General features: G+C 47.8%; 1 protein-coding gene across 1 annotated transcript in view; it reads left to right on the top strand.

The window, feature by feature from the left end:
- The window catches only part of ASB7 (ankyrin repeat and SOCS box containing 7), a 100,767-nt gene extending 83,787 nt beyond the window's left edge, over positions 1-16,980 (top strand). The window contains exon 6 of the mRNA XM_059714559.1: positions 16,878-16,980. Coding sequence (XP_059570542.1) covers positions 16,878-16,897 — 20 coding nt within the window. The 3' untranslated portion in view covers positions 16,898-16,980. The remainder of the gene's footprint in view (positions 1-16,877) is intronic.
- The last annotated feature ends 642 nt before the right edge of the window (positions 16,981-17,622 follow it).

The following is a 17,622-nucleotide window of genomic DNA, read 5'->3' as shown; positions in this document are numbered from 1 at the left end:
GCAGACCTGGACAAGCTGGAAAGGTGGGCAAACTGGAACCAGATGCAGGTCAATAAGAATAAATGCAGAGTCCTTCATCTGGGGAGAAGTAACCAGTGACATGAAAACAGGTTAGGAGGAGAAGGAGGTCCTGACCAGCACAATGGCTGAAAGGGACCTTGGGATTATGGTTGATCACAGGATGAACATGAGCTGTCAGTGTACTGCTATAGTCAACAGAGCACGCTGGGATGCATTACCTGATGCATCACAAGCAGGGTTAAGGAAGTGATACTTCCTCCCTACTCAGAGTTGGTGAGACCCCAGGTGGAGGACTGTGTCCAGTTCTGGGCACCGCTCTTCAAAAAAGATGTGGAGGATCTTGAAAGGTCCAGAGAAGGGCCACAAGAATGATGAAGTGCCTGGAGGACAAACCTTATGAGGAAAGACTAAGGGATCTGGGACTGTTCAGCCTGGGGAAGAGGAGACTGAGGGGGTACTTGGTGGCCATCTACAAGTATGTAAGGGATGAATATTGGGAGCTGGGAGAATAACTGTTCACTAGGCCGCCCCAGAGTAGGAGAAGGAGCAATGGTCCTAACCTACTAGAGGACAGGTTCAGGTTGGATGTAAGGAAGAACTTCTTTACGGTAAAGGTGGCCAGAATCTGGACTAGACTTCCCAAGGAGGGGGTGCAGTCCCCAGCCTTGGAAGTCTTCAAGAGGAGACTGGACAGACACCTTGCTGGGATCATTTGATCCAGCAGTATTCCTGTCCAGAGCAGCGGGGTTGGACTTGATGATCTTTTGAGGTCCCTTCTTGACCTTAATTTCTGTGATTCTATGATTGTCCAATTGTCCAGGACCTCTCCCAATCACCATGAGTTTCCAAAAATGGTGGCCAGCAGCTCTGCAATTACATTGGCCAACTCAGCACCCTCGGGTGCATCCCATCCAGTTCCATGGACTTTCAAATGTCCAACCTTCAAGATGAAACTGGATGCTTATCTTATCCTATGACCCCAGCTGACTTCCTGCCCTTTGGGCGTGGGGCTGAACTCGATGATCTTCCGAGGTCCCTTCCAGCCCTAATGTCTATGAAATCTATGAAAACTTTTTAAAAAAGTCTAAAAGTCCCTAATCTGTTCTTTTGCCACCTTTGACTGCTCCCCTCCTCCCCAAATTGTATGCCCAGTGCAGTGGTCTGGGAGCTGCCCTTGCCTTTGAAGACTGAGGTGAAAAAGGCATTGAGCACTTCAGCCTTCTTCACATCACCTATCACTAAATTGCCTCCCCGCTTCAGAAAGAGATCCACACTTTCCTGATATTCTTCTTGCTGCTGACATGGTAAAGCCCTCAAAATAAGGATTCCACATGGGCTAGTTTGGTTTTTTCCTGCTTTTTGAAAGACCTGCCAAACTGCTGGAGCAATTTGAGCTGTAAGGAATGGAGGTTCCAGCAGAGCAGCATAGAAAAAGAGGGACATGGATCTTCACAGAAGTGTAGAAGTTAGGCAAGATCATCTGATCCATCCTCTTAGCCAGCACAAGCCTTTTTCCTGTAGTATTTCTTTGTACATTTGAAGCAACTTGCCGAGATGACCAGCACATGAAATAAGTTAGGGAAAGAATTATGCTGTGCTAAGCCCAAATCTTTCAAGTCATGATCAGCTAGGACCTTCTTCCCTTTCTTAAAGATGATCACTATATTTGCCCTGTTCCAGTCATTTGGGACCTCTCCTGATCACCATGAGTTTTTAAAGACAATGTCCAACAGCTTTTCAGTCATATCAGCCATCCTTCTCAGTGCCCTTGGGTGCATCCCGTCCAGCTCCATGGACTTGTATACATCCAGCTTTTCTTAATAGTCCCTAATCTGTTCTTTTGCCACTGTTGGCTGCTCCCCTCCTCCCCAAACTATGCTGTTCAGTGCAGTAGTCTGGGAGCTGACCTTGCCTGTGAAGACTGAGCTAGAAAAGGCATTGAGCACTTCAGCCTTTTCTGCATCCTTTGTCACTAGGTTGTCTCCCCCATTTAGTAGAGGACCCACGCTTCCCCTGGTCCTTTTCTTGTTACAGACATACTTGTAGAAACCCTTCTTGTTATCCTTCACGTCCCTTGCTCGCTGCAACTCCAGTTGCGCTTTGGCCTTCCTAATTTAATCTCTGCATGCCCAAGCAATACTCCTATACTCCTCCCTAGTTGTTTGTGCAAGTTTCCACTTCTTATAAGCCTCCTTTTTGTGTTTTAGCTTCCCGGAGAGTTCCCTGCTCAGCCAAACTGGTCTTCTGCCATACTTGCTAGCCCTCCTGCACATCAGGATGGTTTGTTCCTGCACTCTCAGTCAGGCTTCTTCAAAGTCCAGACAGCTCTTCTGGACTCCTCTCCCCCTAAGTCTGGACTCCCAGGGGATCCTTCCCTTGAGTTCCCTGAGTGAGTTGAAGTCTGCTTTTCTGAAGTCCAGGGTTCTTACTCTGCTGCTCTTCATCCTTCCTTTCCTCAGGTTCCTGAACTCAATCATCTTGTGGTCGCTGCTGCCCAAGTTGCCTTTTACTGCCACATTCCCCACCAATTTTTCCCTGTTCATGAGTATCAGGTCAAGAAGAGCATGGCCCCTAGTTGGCCACTCCAGCACTTGCATCAAGACATTGTCCCCAATACTCTCCAAAAGCTTCCTGGCTTTCCTGCACACTGCTGCATTGCCCTCCCAGCAGATATCAGGGTAATTGAGGTCCCCCAGGAGAACCAGAGCCTGTGATCGGGAAACTTCCACTAGCTGTTTGAAGAAAACCTCATCCACCACTTCCTCCTGGTCTGGTGGTCTATAGCAGACCCCACCACAGCATCACCCTTGTTGCTCTCCCCTCTGACCCTAACCTAGAGACTTTCAACAGGCCTATCTCCAGCTTCATACTGGAGCTCTGAGCAGTCATACGGCTCTTTTACATAAAGTGCAACTCCTCCTCCTCTTCTTCTCCCCTGCCTGTCCTTCCTGAACCGTTTGTACCCATGCATGACAGTGCTCCAGTCATGCGAGCTTCCACCAAGTCTCTGTTACTCCAATCACATCAAGATTCCCAATTCTTCCCACTTGTTTCCCAGAGTCTGTGCATTCGTATGCAGGCATCTAAGGTAACTAGCTGATTGCCCTGATCAGGAAGAATGAGAAGACCTCCTCCCCTGTTGCCCACTCTGGCTTGTGCTTCCCCCAGGTCACCCACTTCCCCAGTTACCTCAGGGCTCTGGTCTTCATCCCTTGGTGAACCTAGTTTAAAGCCCTCCTCACTAGATTAGCGAGCCTGTCTGCAGAAATACTCTTCCCTCTCTTCATCAGGTAGATCCTGTCTCTTCCCAGCAATCCTTCTTCTTGGAACAGCAACCCATGGCCAAAGAAGCCAAAGCTCTGCAGAAGCCAAAGCTCACCATCTGTGCAGCCACATGTTGATCTGCAGGATGCACCCGCTCTTGCCCAGGCCATTCCCTTTGGCCAGAAGGATCGAAGAGAACACCACCTGAGCCCCAAATCCCTTCACCCTTGCACCCAGTGCCCTGTAGCCATTTTTTATGTATTCATGGTCTCCCCTGGCAGTAGCATTGGTCCACATGGATGAGCACCATGGGGTAGTAGTCAGAGGGCCAGATGAATCTCAGTAATTCCTTCATGACATCTCAGATCTGGGCTCTGGGCAAGCAGCAGACCTCCCAAGACAACAGGTCAGGACAGGCCTCTGCCCCCCACAAAAGGGAGTCTCCAAACACCACCACCCATTGCTTCTCCTTGGTAGCGGTGGTCTTGATCCTTGCAACCTTGGGGAGGCCTGTCCTCCACCAATGGAACATGCTCCCCCTCCTCTGTTGCTAGGACATCATCTCTGTTCTCTGGGCAAACAGCTGCAGGTGGAGATGAAGATTTGACTTACTACCATTGACTTACTGTTCTAAAAATCTGCAAATACAAGTATTACTAGGTGGAGCTCCATGTGCAAATAATCTGGGAGTAGTTTACTCTAAAGTACTCTAGAGTAAACTCTCCTGGGCACGCAGCTACATGTGCAGAGACATGGGAGCAGATTTACTGCTCCTAGCAGCAGACTGCTCCTGGTCCCTGTGGCCCTGCACCAGGCCCCTGCAGCAGCCAGGGGGAGCTCTAGGCTCCCCCTAGGTGTTAGCCCAGGCAGCAGCACCCACTCCTCTCATCCAGCAAGCACATCGGGGGATCACCCGCACCCCCAGGAGGGCTGCGGGGGCTGTGCCAGAGTCCTCCTGGGGGTGCAGGCCCCCAATCTGCCTGCCAGATGACCGACCGGCGCTGGGTGCAGCCTGCATCCAATGCTAGCATGATTAACCTGAGGAGGGTGCGGGGCCCAGGGCAAACCAGTTTGTGCGGGGACCTGCCCCCACCCCGATCCTGCGTGCCCTGGATGCAAAGAAGCGGCCACCGCCATTGGCGACAGCAGCGGTGGCAGGGGGGTAGCAAGCGGCCAGATGCAAAGCCGGGGGTGGCAGCAGTGCAGAGTCACCATGGCCACTCCACCTGGCTCTGCAGGGCCCCCCAAAGCACGGGGCCCAGGGCAGTCACCCTGATTCTCCTCCTCCAGGATCGGCCCCAGCTGCTGCTGGCCTCAGGTGGCAGCACCCGACTCCTTTCAGCCAGCAGGCAGATCGGGGCCCTGCCAGCACCCCTGGGAGGGCTACAGGGGCTGTGCTGGAGTCAGGGGCTGTGCCCCTGATCTGCCTGCTGGATGATGGGAGCCAGGTGCTGCTGCCTGGGGCCAGCAGCAGCACCGATCTTCCCGGCGCTGGGTGTGGGCTGTTCCCAGCACTGGTCCATCATCTGGCAGGCAGATTGGGGATCTGTACCCCCAGGAGGACTCCGTAACAGCACCCAGGAGTGCAGGTGAGCCCCCAATCTGCCTGCCTGCTGCATTTTATGTTTCCCTCTAATAACCTATGGGCGAAACATCAAAACAGCATTGAAACAGCAAAGCAGTTTCGATGAAACGGAACGGAACAGCGCTTTCGAACCTAACTGAAACTCGAAACAAATCACCGTTCCATCGAATCATCGAAACAGAACAGTGGTTTTGTACAGCCCTACTGTGTAAGTACCTGCACATGTAGATGGTGATGCTTTCTGCACAGTAATTAGCTCTAATCTCAAGTAAAATGTCTCGTGTAGACACGCCCACTGGGTAATAATAACGGTGATGATGTAACATCATGGACTTTACATGCACTAGGACCAGGCTGCATAGTTGGTCCCTGTTGCCAGCACTTGCAGAAGCCTGAGTGTGGCTGAGTCTTTGCTGTTATTACCTGTGCCAGGTAGATCACACTGTCATTTTGGAGGGCCAGCACACCCTGTAGTCTCAAAAAGAGTGCTTTTCTAAGAGATTGCCTGCAAGGGCTTTATTTCTAAAGCCGCATTGTCAGAGGGCTGTGATCGGGGTGATGGATCGTTAATTTGGGGTCTAGTTTAGTTCCCACCCACCATCCTCAAAAAATGTTGGAACAACTCCACACAGCAATAATCCTCAGGGAGCCTCATCCCCTGCTCACCGCCAGCTCCCGCTTGTCGCGGACCAGGCATGCTCCTGGGTGAATTTAAAGTCCTGAACTATAACTTAACTTGGGTTCTAGATCTGCTGCTTTCCCAGGCTTGGCTCAGTAGCGTCACCTGCCAGACTCTCACAGGGAGATACAAACTCACCTTTTGCTCTTAATAATCTGTCCTTTTATCCATTTTATTCACAAGCCCCTCAATTTCCATGGCCTTCAATGTTCTACTTTGATTTAATTACTGCAAACATAGCTCTCCTATGAGCTCAGGGCTAGCTGTAACTCTTGCTTTTCCTTGGTATGCTATTGCTAATTGAATTTTACTCATGTGCGTTACCTCTATTATGTTTTTGCAGCCTACCCAGCTAGCGCAAAGATTCATTCCAGAGAGGCTGATCAGGATTTTTGAACAGAGGATGGCTTACAGGTTATACTGAAGCCAGACTTTTCTTTACTTTTTCCACGAAGTTACCATGACTGGAATATTATGTTCTGCAGTGAGTTACTGTGTTTTGGGATGTAGTATATTTAGGGACTGTTAAACAAGATTCCTCTATTCCCTCCAGGTATTAAATGCTTGTTCGGTCTAAGCACTAGGAAAGCAGCTTACAATGGAAACAGCTCGCTTTCTAATATCATTAATGTTTTTTTTCAATATGCAGTATAATTTGGGTCTGAAAGCACCTGTCTTCTCAGCCAGATGTCCAAGGCACCGATGCATGACTGACTGAAACTCAGACACTGGAATTCCCTCCTGCTGAGTTATTTTTTCAGAGATAATCTACAATCACTGTTTATCTTCTATAGCATTTTCTGTAGGCTTGGCATAATTGAAGGGCATTTGGATAACTTGCTTTTAAGGCAAGTGACAACAGTTGTGTGTGTGTGTAATGCTTTAGGAAGCCAAGGTAGCTCTAACTAGAGGCCTTTCCAAGCTCCAGTAAGAGGGGAATAGCTGCCTGGGTGCAAAACAGAAGGGGCTTTATTTCAGATAAAAAGTTTGAAGAGGAATATGAAACATGATCTATTGAGTTAGGGATCAAATACTTGAAGGAGAGAGGCATTTGTCTGCGCAAAGGCTGGTCATGACAAAGCCAACCCCAGTGACAGCCAAGGGGCCGTACGTTTCTTGACATAATTAAGCAAAAATATCTTGCACATGGCTTCCTCCTGAGAATGTGGCCTTATTGGGTTTCAATTTTATTTTGGTTTTGTCCTGCATTATGGCTCCTTCATCCTTGAACTGGGGGAAAAAAAAAAGTTAATAAATGGTTGGCTTATTTTGGACCAGTATATCTGCTTCTCAGACCAGAAACACTGTAGTCAGTGTACTTCCTGAGTGTTCAGTATGTAACTGGGCGATGACCATTGCTAGTTGTGAGTCTGATTGTGACTAGAGATCCGGAGGCTAATAGGATCTTCTGACTAAATGGCGTTCTTGCTAATATTGGAGCAATTAGATACTACAGTGGTACGCCTTAAAGAAAACCCTGAAGAAGAGGTGGCATTGCCTAAATCTGATGCAGAAGCTGAGACAGATTGTGCATCTTTGCAACACTTGAAATCTGCTCTTTCCCTGATGAATTAGCAGATGCCTTTTATCTTGGTCAGCAGCAAAAATGAGAGTGAGCCGCTTCGCATCGTCTACATTGTTGTGAAGGCGATAAATGTTTTCTGGCTGAGCAGAACACGATGCCATGAGTCAGGGCAGAAAAGCTGTTCATATCTCCTCCGTAAGAATGCCAAAGCACTCACGATTTGAATAACAAATCTCTGGTTAATTAAAACAACCACACATGCTGTTTAAAGGTTACCTTCCCAGAAGACAGACCTTATGCTTTTAGCTTAGCAACAAATGGATCAGTTAGTGTGGGTAAAGCAAGGGGTTTTTTTTAAATCTTTGCCTGGAACTTGAACAAAACCAAATTATAAAACCTTTTTTGAAGTTTGAAAGAAATGTGCTCACGGGTTCCCTGAAATCCTCCTTTCTTCTTTTCTGAGAGTCAAAAGCTCCTTAGTGACCTAAGAGACATGGACTTGGAGGCACCTGTAAAAATGTCACCCCAAGTCACCTATGCCCCAAAAGCAAATGTGAGTGTGAGAGGAGGAAGCTGAAGTCCTCACAGGAGACTTAGAAGACAGGAGAGTTATGCCTGGCAAAGTCTCCAGGGGTTGGAGCTCAGTACTGGCTTGTAAAGTCAGAGGGCCAGATCTTCCAGTAGTGAAAACCAGGCGCTCCTTTTGAAGTCCAGCATATTTGCAATGACTTCAATGGAGTCAAGCTGGAGAATAATCCCTGAGGGTCTGGCTTACCATTATCCTGTCTTGCAGGAAAATTTGGCAATCTGCATATCTGAGAAGTCATCGGTGAGGATTTTGGCACTTGACCAAGGCTTGCCTTCGTGTCTCCCTTCTTCGTTGAGGGGTCCCTAGGGTAGGGGTTTGACTAAACTCCCAAGGGAGAAAATTGTTGCAACTGTAAAATACCTCTTCAGCGTCGAGTGGTTGTTTTTCAGTGTCTCGTATGAAACCTGTTTTAAGTGCATCAAATTAAAGCTGCCCGTTTTCAGGATTTCCAGCTGGGGGCAGGGGGGAGCTAACTCCTTTTTTTTTTCCAGTTTTTTCTTTAGAGATTGGGTAGACTGACTGGGCTCTTGCCTTTCCTCCCAAGCTGCATATTCTACTTTCTTCTTCTCTCTCTCTTTTTAAATACCAAAGTTGAAGGACTGGGGAGACATTCATTGGTATCAAATGGATTCAAGCAAGCCAGGCAGAAGTAATGGTGAGTTAGGCCATCTTTGAAGGTGGTGATACGTGGCACATGAAAGGGGTCGCTGATTTAAAATGAGGTGAGATTTGCACTCCCAGGTATTTGAATCCCTTAAGGGACCATAGACATGGAAAATTCAGAGGTGGTCACTGGGGAGGTGCCTGGGGACATTGCACTCCGTCTTAGCCAGATTTACACCCGCACCAAGAAAGACAGGTCGTAGGCCTCTGTGATAACTTTGAGGAATTGAATGGAGGCTTGTGTTTCACAGAGAGAAAGCAAGATGTCATCTGCGAAAAAAGCAATTTTATGTTCTTTATCCTGGATTGTGATGCCCTGAATCTAATTTAAGGCTTTTAAGTATTCTGCAATCACTTGCATTATCACAAAATCCCTTCCAGTTAACATGTTCAGAGTCAGGCACATATCTGAAAAGAAATAGCCATGCAAGAAGCCTTCCCCTTGATAGCTGAGACTTTCATGCAGACTTTGCAAAGGGTAATCTAAAACTTTTCTTGGCTGCAATTAAGTAAATCTTGTGTCCTACAGCAGTGAGATAATATCTCCACAGAAATGCTTTTTAAAAGTTTCCTGTTCCCATTGTACTCTCAATCCCCACAGGATAATATTCTCATTCACTAAAGTCCCGGGCCCCAAAAAAGACATAATTAAAACAGGTGCGAGTCAATGGGATTCCCCAACTTCTGTTTGGTTTTTTTGCTTAAACATTACTGCATATGCATTTTATTTGATTAGTCTGGAAAGTTGTTGGTGTTTAGCAAGACTGTGGTGGGAGGCCGGAGGAAGAAAGCAAGGTTGGTGAATAAACACGCAGCCCAAAAAAGCAGCAGCTTTACAGCATGTGGAGAGGGCTCGAGAACAACACGTGCTCTTAAGGCTTTCAGTAAACCCTTCCATTTAATACATTTTTTCCCTGCACTGGCAAAGGTTTTCTCCATCCCTGATCCTCACTGCTAGTGTTTTGGCTCTTCTCTGTCAAAGGAAGTGTGGTCTCTCGATTAGATATGGTACAGAAACCTAGCGTTGGTGAATCCTTTCCCAGCCCCGCTGCTGATTTAGCATGCGCCCTTGAGCCAATTACTCCGTCTTCCAGTCCTGCAGCTTCCCCCTCGTTAGCAACTACCTACTATGTGTAAATGTTTGTAAGCTCCTTCGCGGAGAGCTGCTGAACAAGTGCAAGTCGTTATGCAATTAGCCCTGAAATGCACGGGCAGATGTCTACTTTTGCTCTGCGTGAGCTTTGACTCCTTGATCTGTTGGCTGCTGGGCTTCGGAGTACATTTCACTGTGTTCCTGAGGGCATTTGGGGTCTAAGGCTTGTTCCTCTGAAGAAGGGGAGTGGAGGAAAATGGTCCATAAAATTTCCATTACACTGAAAAGCAAAAACATCTGTTGGAGCCTGCAATGACGTTGGAAGTGGTATTTACCCACAAGAAACTGGCATCTGGGCTGCTTAGACCCTCGGCAAAAGAACTCCCTCCTCTTCCTATGGAAAATAACGTGAAGGAATCACTGAGTCAAAACCTACCCCGGGCACTTGCAAGGCGGCAAATCACTTGGCTATCTTTATACAAAGGGCATGCGCCTGTATTCTGGATGAGACGCATCTTGTGAAACTGCAGTCCGGCAGCAAACTGTCTCTAATAGCAAGTGTTACATAAAATCTGCTGTGCAGCTGCATTCATTTTTGGTAACTTGGATCTTTTAAAGGAGTCTTGCTGATGGCCTTTTTCAGGAGGAGTATTAGCAGTGAGAAGGCATCCAGGGACCTGTAATGCCTCTAATCCCAATTGCCAAGGAAGGGGGAATGGCCCACTCCTCTAGGCAGTAAGCTATGAATGGGGTCTGAAGACTTTCACTCATTCACCTGCCTTGCTAATGGGCTGTGCATGCCCGTGTCTCATTGGTTTTGCACCCAGAGCACTGAACAGCATCCTCTACACTAGAGAACTGGTTCTCAGTCTTTTTGGCCTCAAGGCACTCCTCCATGACTCTGGACTCTGATGGCATCCCAGCTGAGAAACACTGAGCTGGTGCCAGGAGAGGGCTGTGGGGACAGGACCTCACCCCACCGTGCCCTGCTTTTTCCACCATCTGCCCCACACCTCATCTGTAGCTGATGGGGCAAGGACTGCCTGTCCCACAGTGGTGATGACCTGAGTCACCTGCACCGGAGGCCCTTCCCGCTGGCACCGGGAGCAAGGGAGGACCGAGGAGATGAGCTGGCCTGAAAAATACAGCTCAGCAGCCCCATGTCTGCACGTGGCAGGGCAAACTGCTAGGAGCAGCCAGCATGGGGAGGACTGGGGGGGCAGGGACCAGCCATGAGTGCCACTTGTCTGCAGTACACTAAGAATGAGTGAGGAAGAGCAATCATATGCCTCCTGGCACAGGGGCTGGGCACCGTGGCACTCTTGGAAGTGCTGCATCACCCGCGTTGAGAATCACTGCTCGACAGGCACGGACCACACTATGAGGCTTCAAACTGATCTGTGATACAGGCGGTGTTTTCCTTTCATTGCCCAAGAGGCCTTGCATATCTGTTCCATGCACTGCTTCCCCCCTCACCCAGACCAGCTTGAGAGTGGTCCTGAGCCCAGGTCTTGGGACCTTCTTAGGTTGACTGCTGCTAAATGGAGGCTGAGAAGCTGGAGATGCTTACCCAGCTCCTTTAAACAAACCTTGCATCTGAGCACCCCATTCTCCCCAACTCATCCCCTCACCAGGATGGAGATGCTGCTTACCTTGGAGGACAGCCAGGATAGCCATGGTGGTAGCTCAGAGCTGGAGGAGTCCTCACAGAAGACACTTGACTGGCAGCACTCTTTCCCTTGAAACCATCCCACCTGGTCCCACTATGGCACTATCACAGGGAGCAAAGTAACAAGATGACCAAAGCCCCTTCTGTGGCATCGATCCTGGGGGGTGCTCTGCCAGCTTTCCTTCCACTTGGATTCTGTGTGGTGTGCTTTATTACAAAAGAAAAAGGGAAGGACAGCATGATCTAGAAATGGCAGTGGAAAATGGCTCCTCCTCCTTTTAAGTTATTTCCAGTGTCCCTGGAGTGGGGAAGGGGTGTGGGGTGAAGGAGGTTGTGACTCTGAGCAGGAAGGGGAAGGAAGGATGGGTTCACCTGCATTAATAAAAGTCCCTGGAGGCTCCCACAGTGTGCTCCAATCCAAAAGGGGGATTTAGCCACAGCCCAGGACCCCCTGGATCTGCCCCAGCCACCATGCCTTCCTCAAGTACGTGTGCATTTATGGGAGTGGTAGCAGTCCAGACAACTGGGTGTTGCATTTCCAACAATCTCGTTTCCTTTAATCAGTTTCCTCCAGACTCTTCCCCGGTTCTTCCCCAGTTTCATGTCATAGATAAGCATGATAGACTGGCTCCATACCTTCATTTAACAAGTCTGTTGTGAAGCCCAGGCCCACCAAGCACCACTGTTGCTCAGCTTCTACCAACCTTTTAGTTTGGTGCAATCCTTGGAGGAGGGCAGAGTGCCAGAGCTCGTTCACGACTTCCTTGCTGTCTCATCATGGCTGTGGGGCCTTCAGAGGTCTTGTGGAACAAATACAGACTGCTCAGATCTGCTCTGTGTGATAGCTATGAAGCAGCAAAACTCATTCCTTGAGTGATTAAGCCCATGGCACCTGGATTTGATTGGGGGGTTTTTCCACCGCTTTGAACCTAGGGTGGTCACGAACATCTGTGCTGCCTAGAAGTAAAGCACTTCCACATAGTTCTCAATAGTTCAGCAAATTAAATGCTTCCCTAGGAAAGACTGAGCACTATCGACGATGACATCCTGGATTACACGGAACTTTTAATTTTTATTACACGTGGCATTTCTTTTTTTTCCCTTATGCCAGAATACAGTATGCAAGTCTCAGTGTTAGTTAACGATGTCGAAGTCTGCAAAAGGAACGACTGCAAATGCAGACCCATCTCTGTGGGGTGGTCTGTGGGTTAAAAAGAAAACAAAACCAAAACCAAAGTCAACAGACTTCTATGAAAAATCATCTCACTTGTCCAGCTTGGTTGACTTTTTGGCCATCGCAAAACGGATGGGACAGTTTCCAGCTGTGGGAAAGGAAATAAGGTTAATGTTCATGTTGTGGTCATTGCAGCCCGAAGGGGCACTAACATCAGCTTGGACTGCAGACTGATACCGGATCATCGAGTAAATCTCCAAAGTCTGTGGAACCCTCAATTGCATAATAATTTTGACAGAGCACTGCTGTTCTGAGTAGCTGCTACATCTACTGGCTGTCCAAGCTACTCAAGTAGCTGTCAGAAAAGATTAGGTTTGATCAAGACCAGTATGTTTCTAAGTGGTTTGTCCCTACAAGATTTTCTCTTGCATTGATGGAAGAACTTCTTAAGAGGCAGACGGCAGAGGAAGAGGAGGGAGGGGATGGAGGAAGGTGAGAAACCAGGTTTAAAACAAACCTGGAATCCCTGTCGGGTAATGCAGCGGCCGTGTTGTGCCAGGGCTCCTTTGTGTGGGTCTGGCTGAGCTACGCTCTCATGAATTATGTGTCCATAGCCGTACCTCCTGTAGGGCTCTTCTAGCACTGGGGATGGCTTCTGTGCCCCAACCCTGTCCCCCTACTATTTGCAAAGAGGAGGACAGCCAAGGGAAATAGAAGGCAGCCAGGGCATTGAAACATCTTAAGTTCAGTAGCCAGGCAGATTTGAATGATATAGGACAGGCTCCTTTGCTTGGCTTGCCTGTCTGCAAATCCATCGCCACATAATCACTGCACTGGGCTGTTTCCTTTCCCCCACCCTCTTCCCTCTGTATTTTGTTTCGGGAGGTGCCAGGATCCCATCCTTTCTCCCTCCTGATAAAACTGGTCTCTGGGTCCAAACGTGGCGACAAAGCTCCTATCTCTGCATAGCAGCCTGCAACAAAAACTCGGGTCCAGGCTTCAACAGCTTGGACCCACCTCCCAACTCCGCAGCTTGAGACCATCTCTAGGTATAATCAATCCCGACTGGTCCCATGTGTGTTTGCCTCTAAAAGATGTATGTCTGATGGTATCTGTATTTGCTTTAAATTACATCAATTGCCATTTTTCTAAATCCCTCTATCAAAGAAACCCTCTTTGCCCTCCCTGCTAAATATCTTGCACTGGAACTTCAGCGACCAGAGCAGATGTAGTGCAGTGCCCTTGTCCAAACTAATGATTTGTTTCTGGCTGAGAACACATTACCATCAAGGGGGTTTTAATATTCTGCAGAGTTTAGTGGAGGCCAATAGTGTGGGAGGGGGGTGGTTAGAAAGGCTTTGCCAAGATGTTTATGCAGCAGGAATGTTATTTATGTAAATCTGGAAGCACTCTTGAAGTGATAGCCTTGCTCTTGCATCTCAGACTTTTCTCATTAAATCGTTGATCTTCCTTCAGAAAAAAAAAAATCCCTCTGAAAACCTAAAACTGTACCATGAAAAGTGCTTGGAAAAAAATGTTTACTGCACAATTGCTCCAAGCTACCCACATTATACAGACCACGGCCCTTCCTTGAAGAACGCAGGGGTAGCGACTGATTCCGGGTTTCAGACCTCCTCTCCCCATCGCTCCAATCTGCCTCTTTTTTTCCTTGTAGATCAGGCTGTTACATGGGCCCATACCTGATTTTTTTATTTCAGTCCATCTTAAAACGAGCCCGTTTTCATTGAAACAGGCGGTGCACAAACGTGAAGTTCAACAATAAAATCCAGAGAAAATCTGAATAACCAAAACCTACATGCCGGGGAGAAATCACAGGGCCTGGTCTACAAACGGTTTTTTTTTAACCAGCACGAGGCACCACGGAAATCCTCTTCCTTGCATGCAGCGGCTATTCTGCCGAGAGCCAGTCTGTGCTTCTGAGCTTTTTGGAAAGACTTGCTCTCCTTGTAAAGTTTTTAACATGTTTTATACATTTCCTCCCCATAAATAGCACAATAAATAAATGACACTTACGGCGTTGTCTGTTTAAAAACAACAGCAAAATATATGTTGTGAAGAAGGTCGGCGAGTAGAGAGAAAGCTTCAGTGTGTAGGCATCACTGTATTAAGGAATTTTTCCTCTTGGACAGGAAACTGGATTAAAGCTAAGGCATTAAAGGAGCAACGGTGGTCACAGTACAACCCACTAAATGGGTAAGGCCGGAGGCACATCTAAGATGAGGGCTGTGGTTGCTCTATCTTCTGGTTTTTTAGTATAAATGTATGACTCCTGGAGCCTATGGATCCCAAAATGTGGTGCTTCACTAAGGTTTGAGTGCCCGGTACTATGGGACCTGCCTGTATTAGGCAGGAAGGCTGTGGCAGTCTGTGCTGGGTTCCCACCCCGTATGTTAAATGCAGCTTTCATGGTACTGGGAGGTAGCGACAGAGACTATCCATGGACACAGAGGGGTAATGTGGGGATGACCTGCGTAGACAATGCAGGTAATTAGGTCATATGGAGAAAGAGCGCTTGGCTGGCTACTGTTCTGTGCATGCATGAGATATGCCCAGCATCTCCTGCGCCGTGACCTGTTACATGTGGATACGGAGGGTGCAAACTTCCGGATCTTCCCAATCTGTTGTTATCCACTCTGAAATGAAAAGAAGCTCAATGAGAATGGGAACCGTATTGCTCGAGGGCTTCTGCTATTCAGCACAGGCTTACTCTGCAAAGCAGCAGGGCCACAAGTGGTAGTGACCGCAAAGCTTGTTGTAATTTTTTTAGATCCCAGATAAAACTCCTCCTCTTAGAAGTAGGGCTGGAGAAGGCCGGCAGAGGAAATCTAGTCCAACCGCTTGCCTGAGGCAGGATCATCCCTATCCAAATTTAGCATAAGCTGATCACATTTACCAAGGCGAATTCCCCTGTGTGACATTAACGGCTTCTGCAAATACAGAGCTATGTTCAGAAGCTAGGATTCACTCGCAGTCAGCTTTGTGCCAGGATGGTGTGTGATTACTGGACCAAAGGAAGGTTAGCGCAGAATGGTATTCATCTGTAAAGGCAATGGGGATTCATTGCATCTACCGACATGCATCCTCCAGCCAAGAGTCCTGACTCATGTCTATGTAGGACCGCAGATGTCCTGTTTCGGACTGATGTGAGCAGCAAGGTGAAAGACTGCAGAGCCACAGACTCCTAGCAAATAAACAGAGAGAATGGCTTTTCTGCATAAAATATGCTATTAACTGTGGACTGATGTATACTGAGAAAGCAAGCCCTTGTGATGAGTGATTGATTGATTGCTGTTAGCATGATCAGGAAAGGGACCCCATTCATGTAACAGCCTCTCACGGACTGCTGCAAAGCTCAGTTTGCTTGGCAGGGAGCGCCAGCAACTTACTCCAGATAATGGACCTCATTTGCCCTGTTGGCAATTTGTATTGTTTGCGGCACCAACAGAACCTGAAGGTACCAGATCTTCTCTGCGTCGCAGCCAGTCTAATAGTGAAATAGAAGCAGCTGTCCAGATTTCTCAGATCCTTTCTTCTAAAAAAAAAAAAAAAAGGCACATTGGGATAAAAATGACTCATAAACTGGAGTAATGCAGTGCCATAAAGTGTGGCTGGCATCCCCATCCCGTCGTTCATGTCCCATTCCTTCTGGACTTTCATGTTTATAGCAATTCTTTGGAGCTAATGGGAATGGAAAAGGTGACACCACACTTTAAAAAGTGACAGGAACAAGCCAAGTGCTGAGGTTCGGTGTTACCACTGTCACTCTGAACTCCAGAGTTAGTATAACGAAGGGTCTGCTCCATTTGAGATTCTGCAGATTTTGCAGAAAATGCAAAATATGGGATTGTCTGCAAAATCAACTTTAAAAAAAAAGGTTAATAAAAATAAAACGCTGGCTCCCCAGTGGGAGCCAGTGGTCCTCATTGCCATTGCAGCCTGGCCTCACAGCCCACCTCGGGGGTGGTGGGGTGGGGGAACCACCGGGGTGCACAAAGGGCAGCAGTTGCCTGGCAGAGGGACGCTTTGCCTGGCTTCAGCTGCACTAAGACGGTAGCTGCCCCCTCATTTCTCCTCCCCCCGCCAGGACATAGTCGCCTCTCTTAATGGCTTGTTTGTATTCAGGTAAGCATAAATTAGTCATTCTGAACTTTTTGTGCAATGCTACATATAATTTACTTTGTGTGTATCGTGTATGAGCCCATCATACGTTTGCTATTTATACCACGACCAACCCACATCAATTAGTTTCTCCGCCAATTAAGTAGACCCCAAAGGTAAGCACAACATAAGGTCTCCTTAAACTGCGAGGATGGAAGAAAGCTTCATCCATTCTTAATTTTTTGGGGAAACCTCAACAGCTCTAAATCTTAGGCTGCCTCTTGAGCCCACTGCTCTTCAGCAGAGGAGGAAGGAAATATTGACGGATCAGATGAGCGTGGATTCACTGGTGGAACTAGAGAGATGTACGCCAGCTGTGGATCTGTTCTGTAGCCCCAGCCCCAAAACTAAAATGAGCTTTCAGACCAGAATTTTAAAAGCAAACTAGATGTATTTTTATTACACGTTTCTTCGTCATCTTTTTTTTTTCTAATAGGTGTGCGACCAATTATCTGAGCTTTCCCCCCAGGGATTGTTATTGAAGAGAACAGTCAAGGATGTACCTGGGCACATCTAGGACTCTGAAAAGAGGGGCACACAAGGTATGGTGCATCATCACATATTTTTGTCCAGTTAAAGATAAACTAGAAGGCTTACTCATCTGCTAGAGGCCTAGTGCTGTATTATTCAGTTTAAGATCAAGGTGAAAGCAAACGTTATTGGAATGTGTCTTACCGGCAATTTGCTAGCTCAGTAGGGGTGAACCTTTTCGGCAGGCCTGCCACAAACTAGCCCCTCCCCAAGTGCCGCTCCAATCCCCTTCCCTTATCCAATTCATAGATGCTCAAGTCGGAAGGGACCTCAACAGATATTCGAGTCCGACCCCCTGCCTAGAGTGCTGGGGTCAGATGACTGCTGCTCTGCTTTCTGCTCCCTGCCCTGTGCTCCCTGCCTTATCATCTGCTCTGCTTTCAACTCTGCCTGGTACTATACTGACTGTCCATGCCCTGATCTGCCACATGCCACAACCATAGGCTGCCCATGCCACTTGTGGCACCTGTGTCACAGGTTGGCCACCCCTGGGCCAAGCTTTATATATAAAGCTTTAAAAAAATCACAACAAATTAATCAAAAGATATTACTGCATTAGTCCAGTAGCCATTATAGTTAAACTAATGAATTACCCATCAAGAATGATTGGGGGGGGCCATGTGCCACCACCCCTCACTGCTGCCGCCTCC

This window comes from Alligator mississippiensis, chromosome 11 (assembly GCF_030867095.1).
Source record: "Alligator mississippiensis isolate rAllMis1 chromosome 11, rAllMis1, whole genome shotgun sequence".
NCBI lineage: Eukaryota > Metazoa > Chordata > Crocodylia > Alligatoridae > Alligator > Alligator mississippiensis.
The sequence above is the reverse complement of the archived record's forward strand: the minus strand, read 5'-3'. Positions and strand labels throughout refer to the sequence as shown.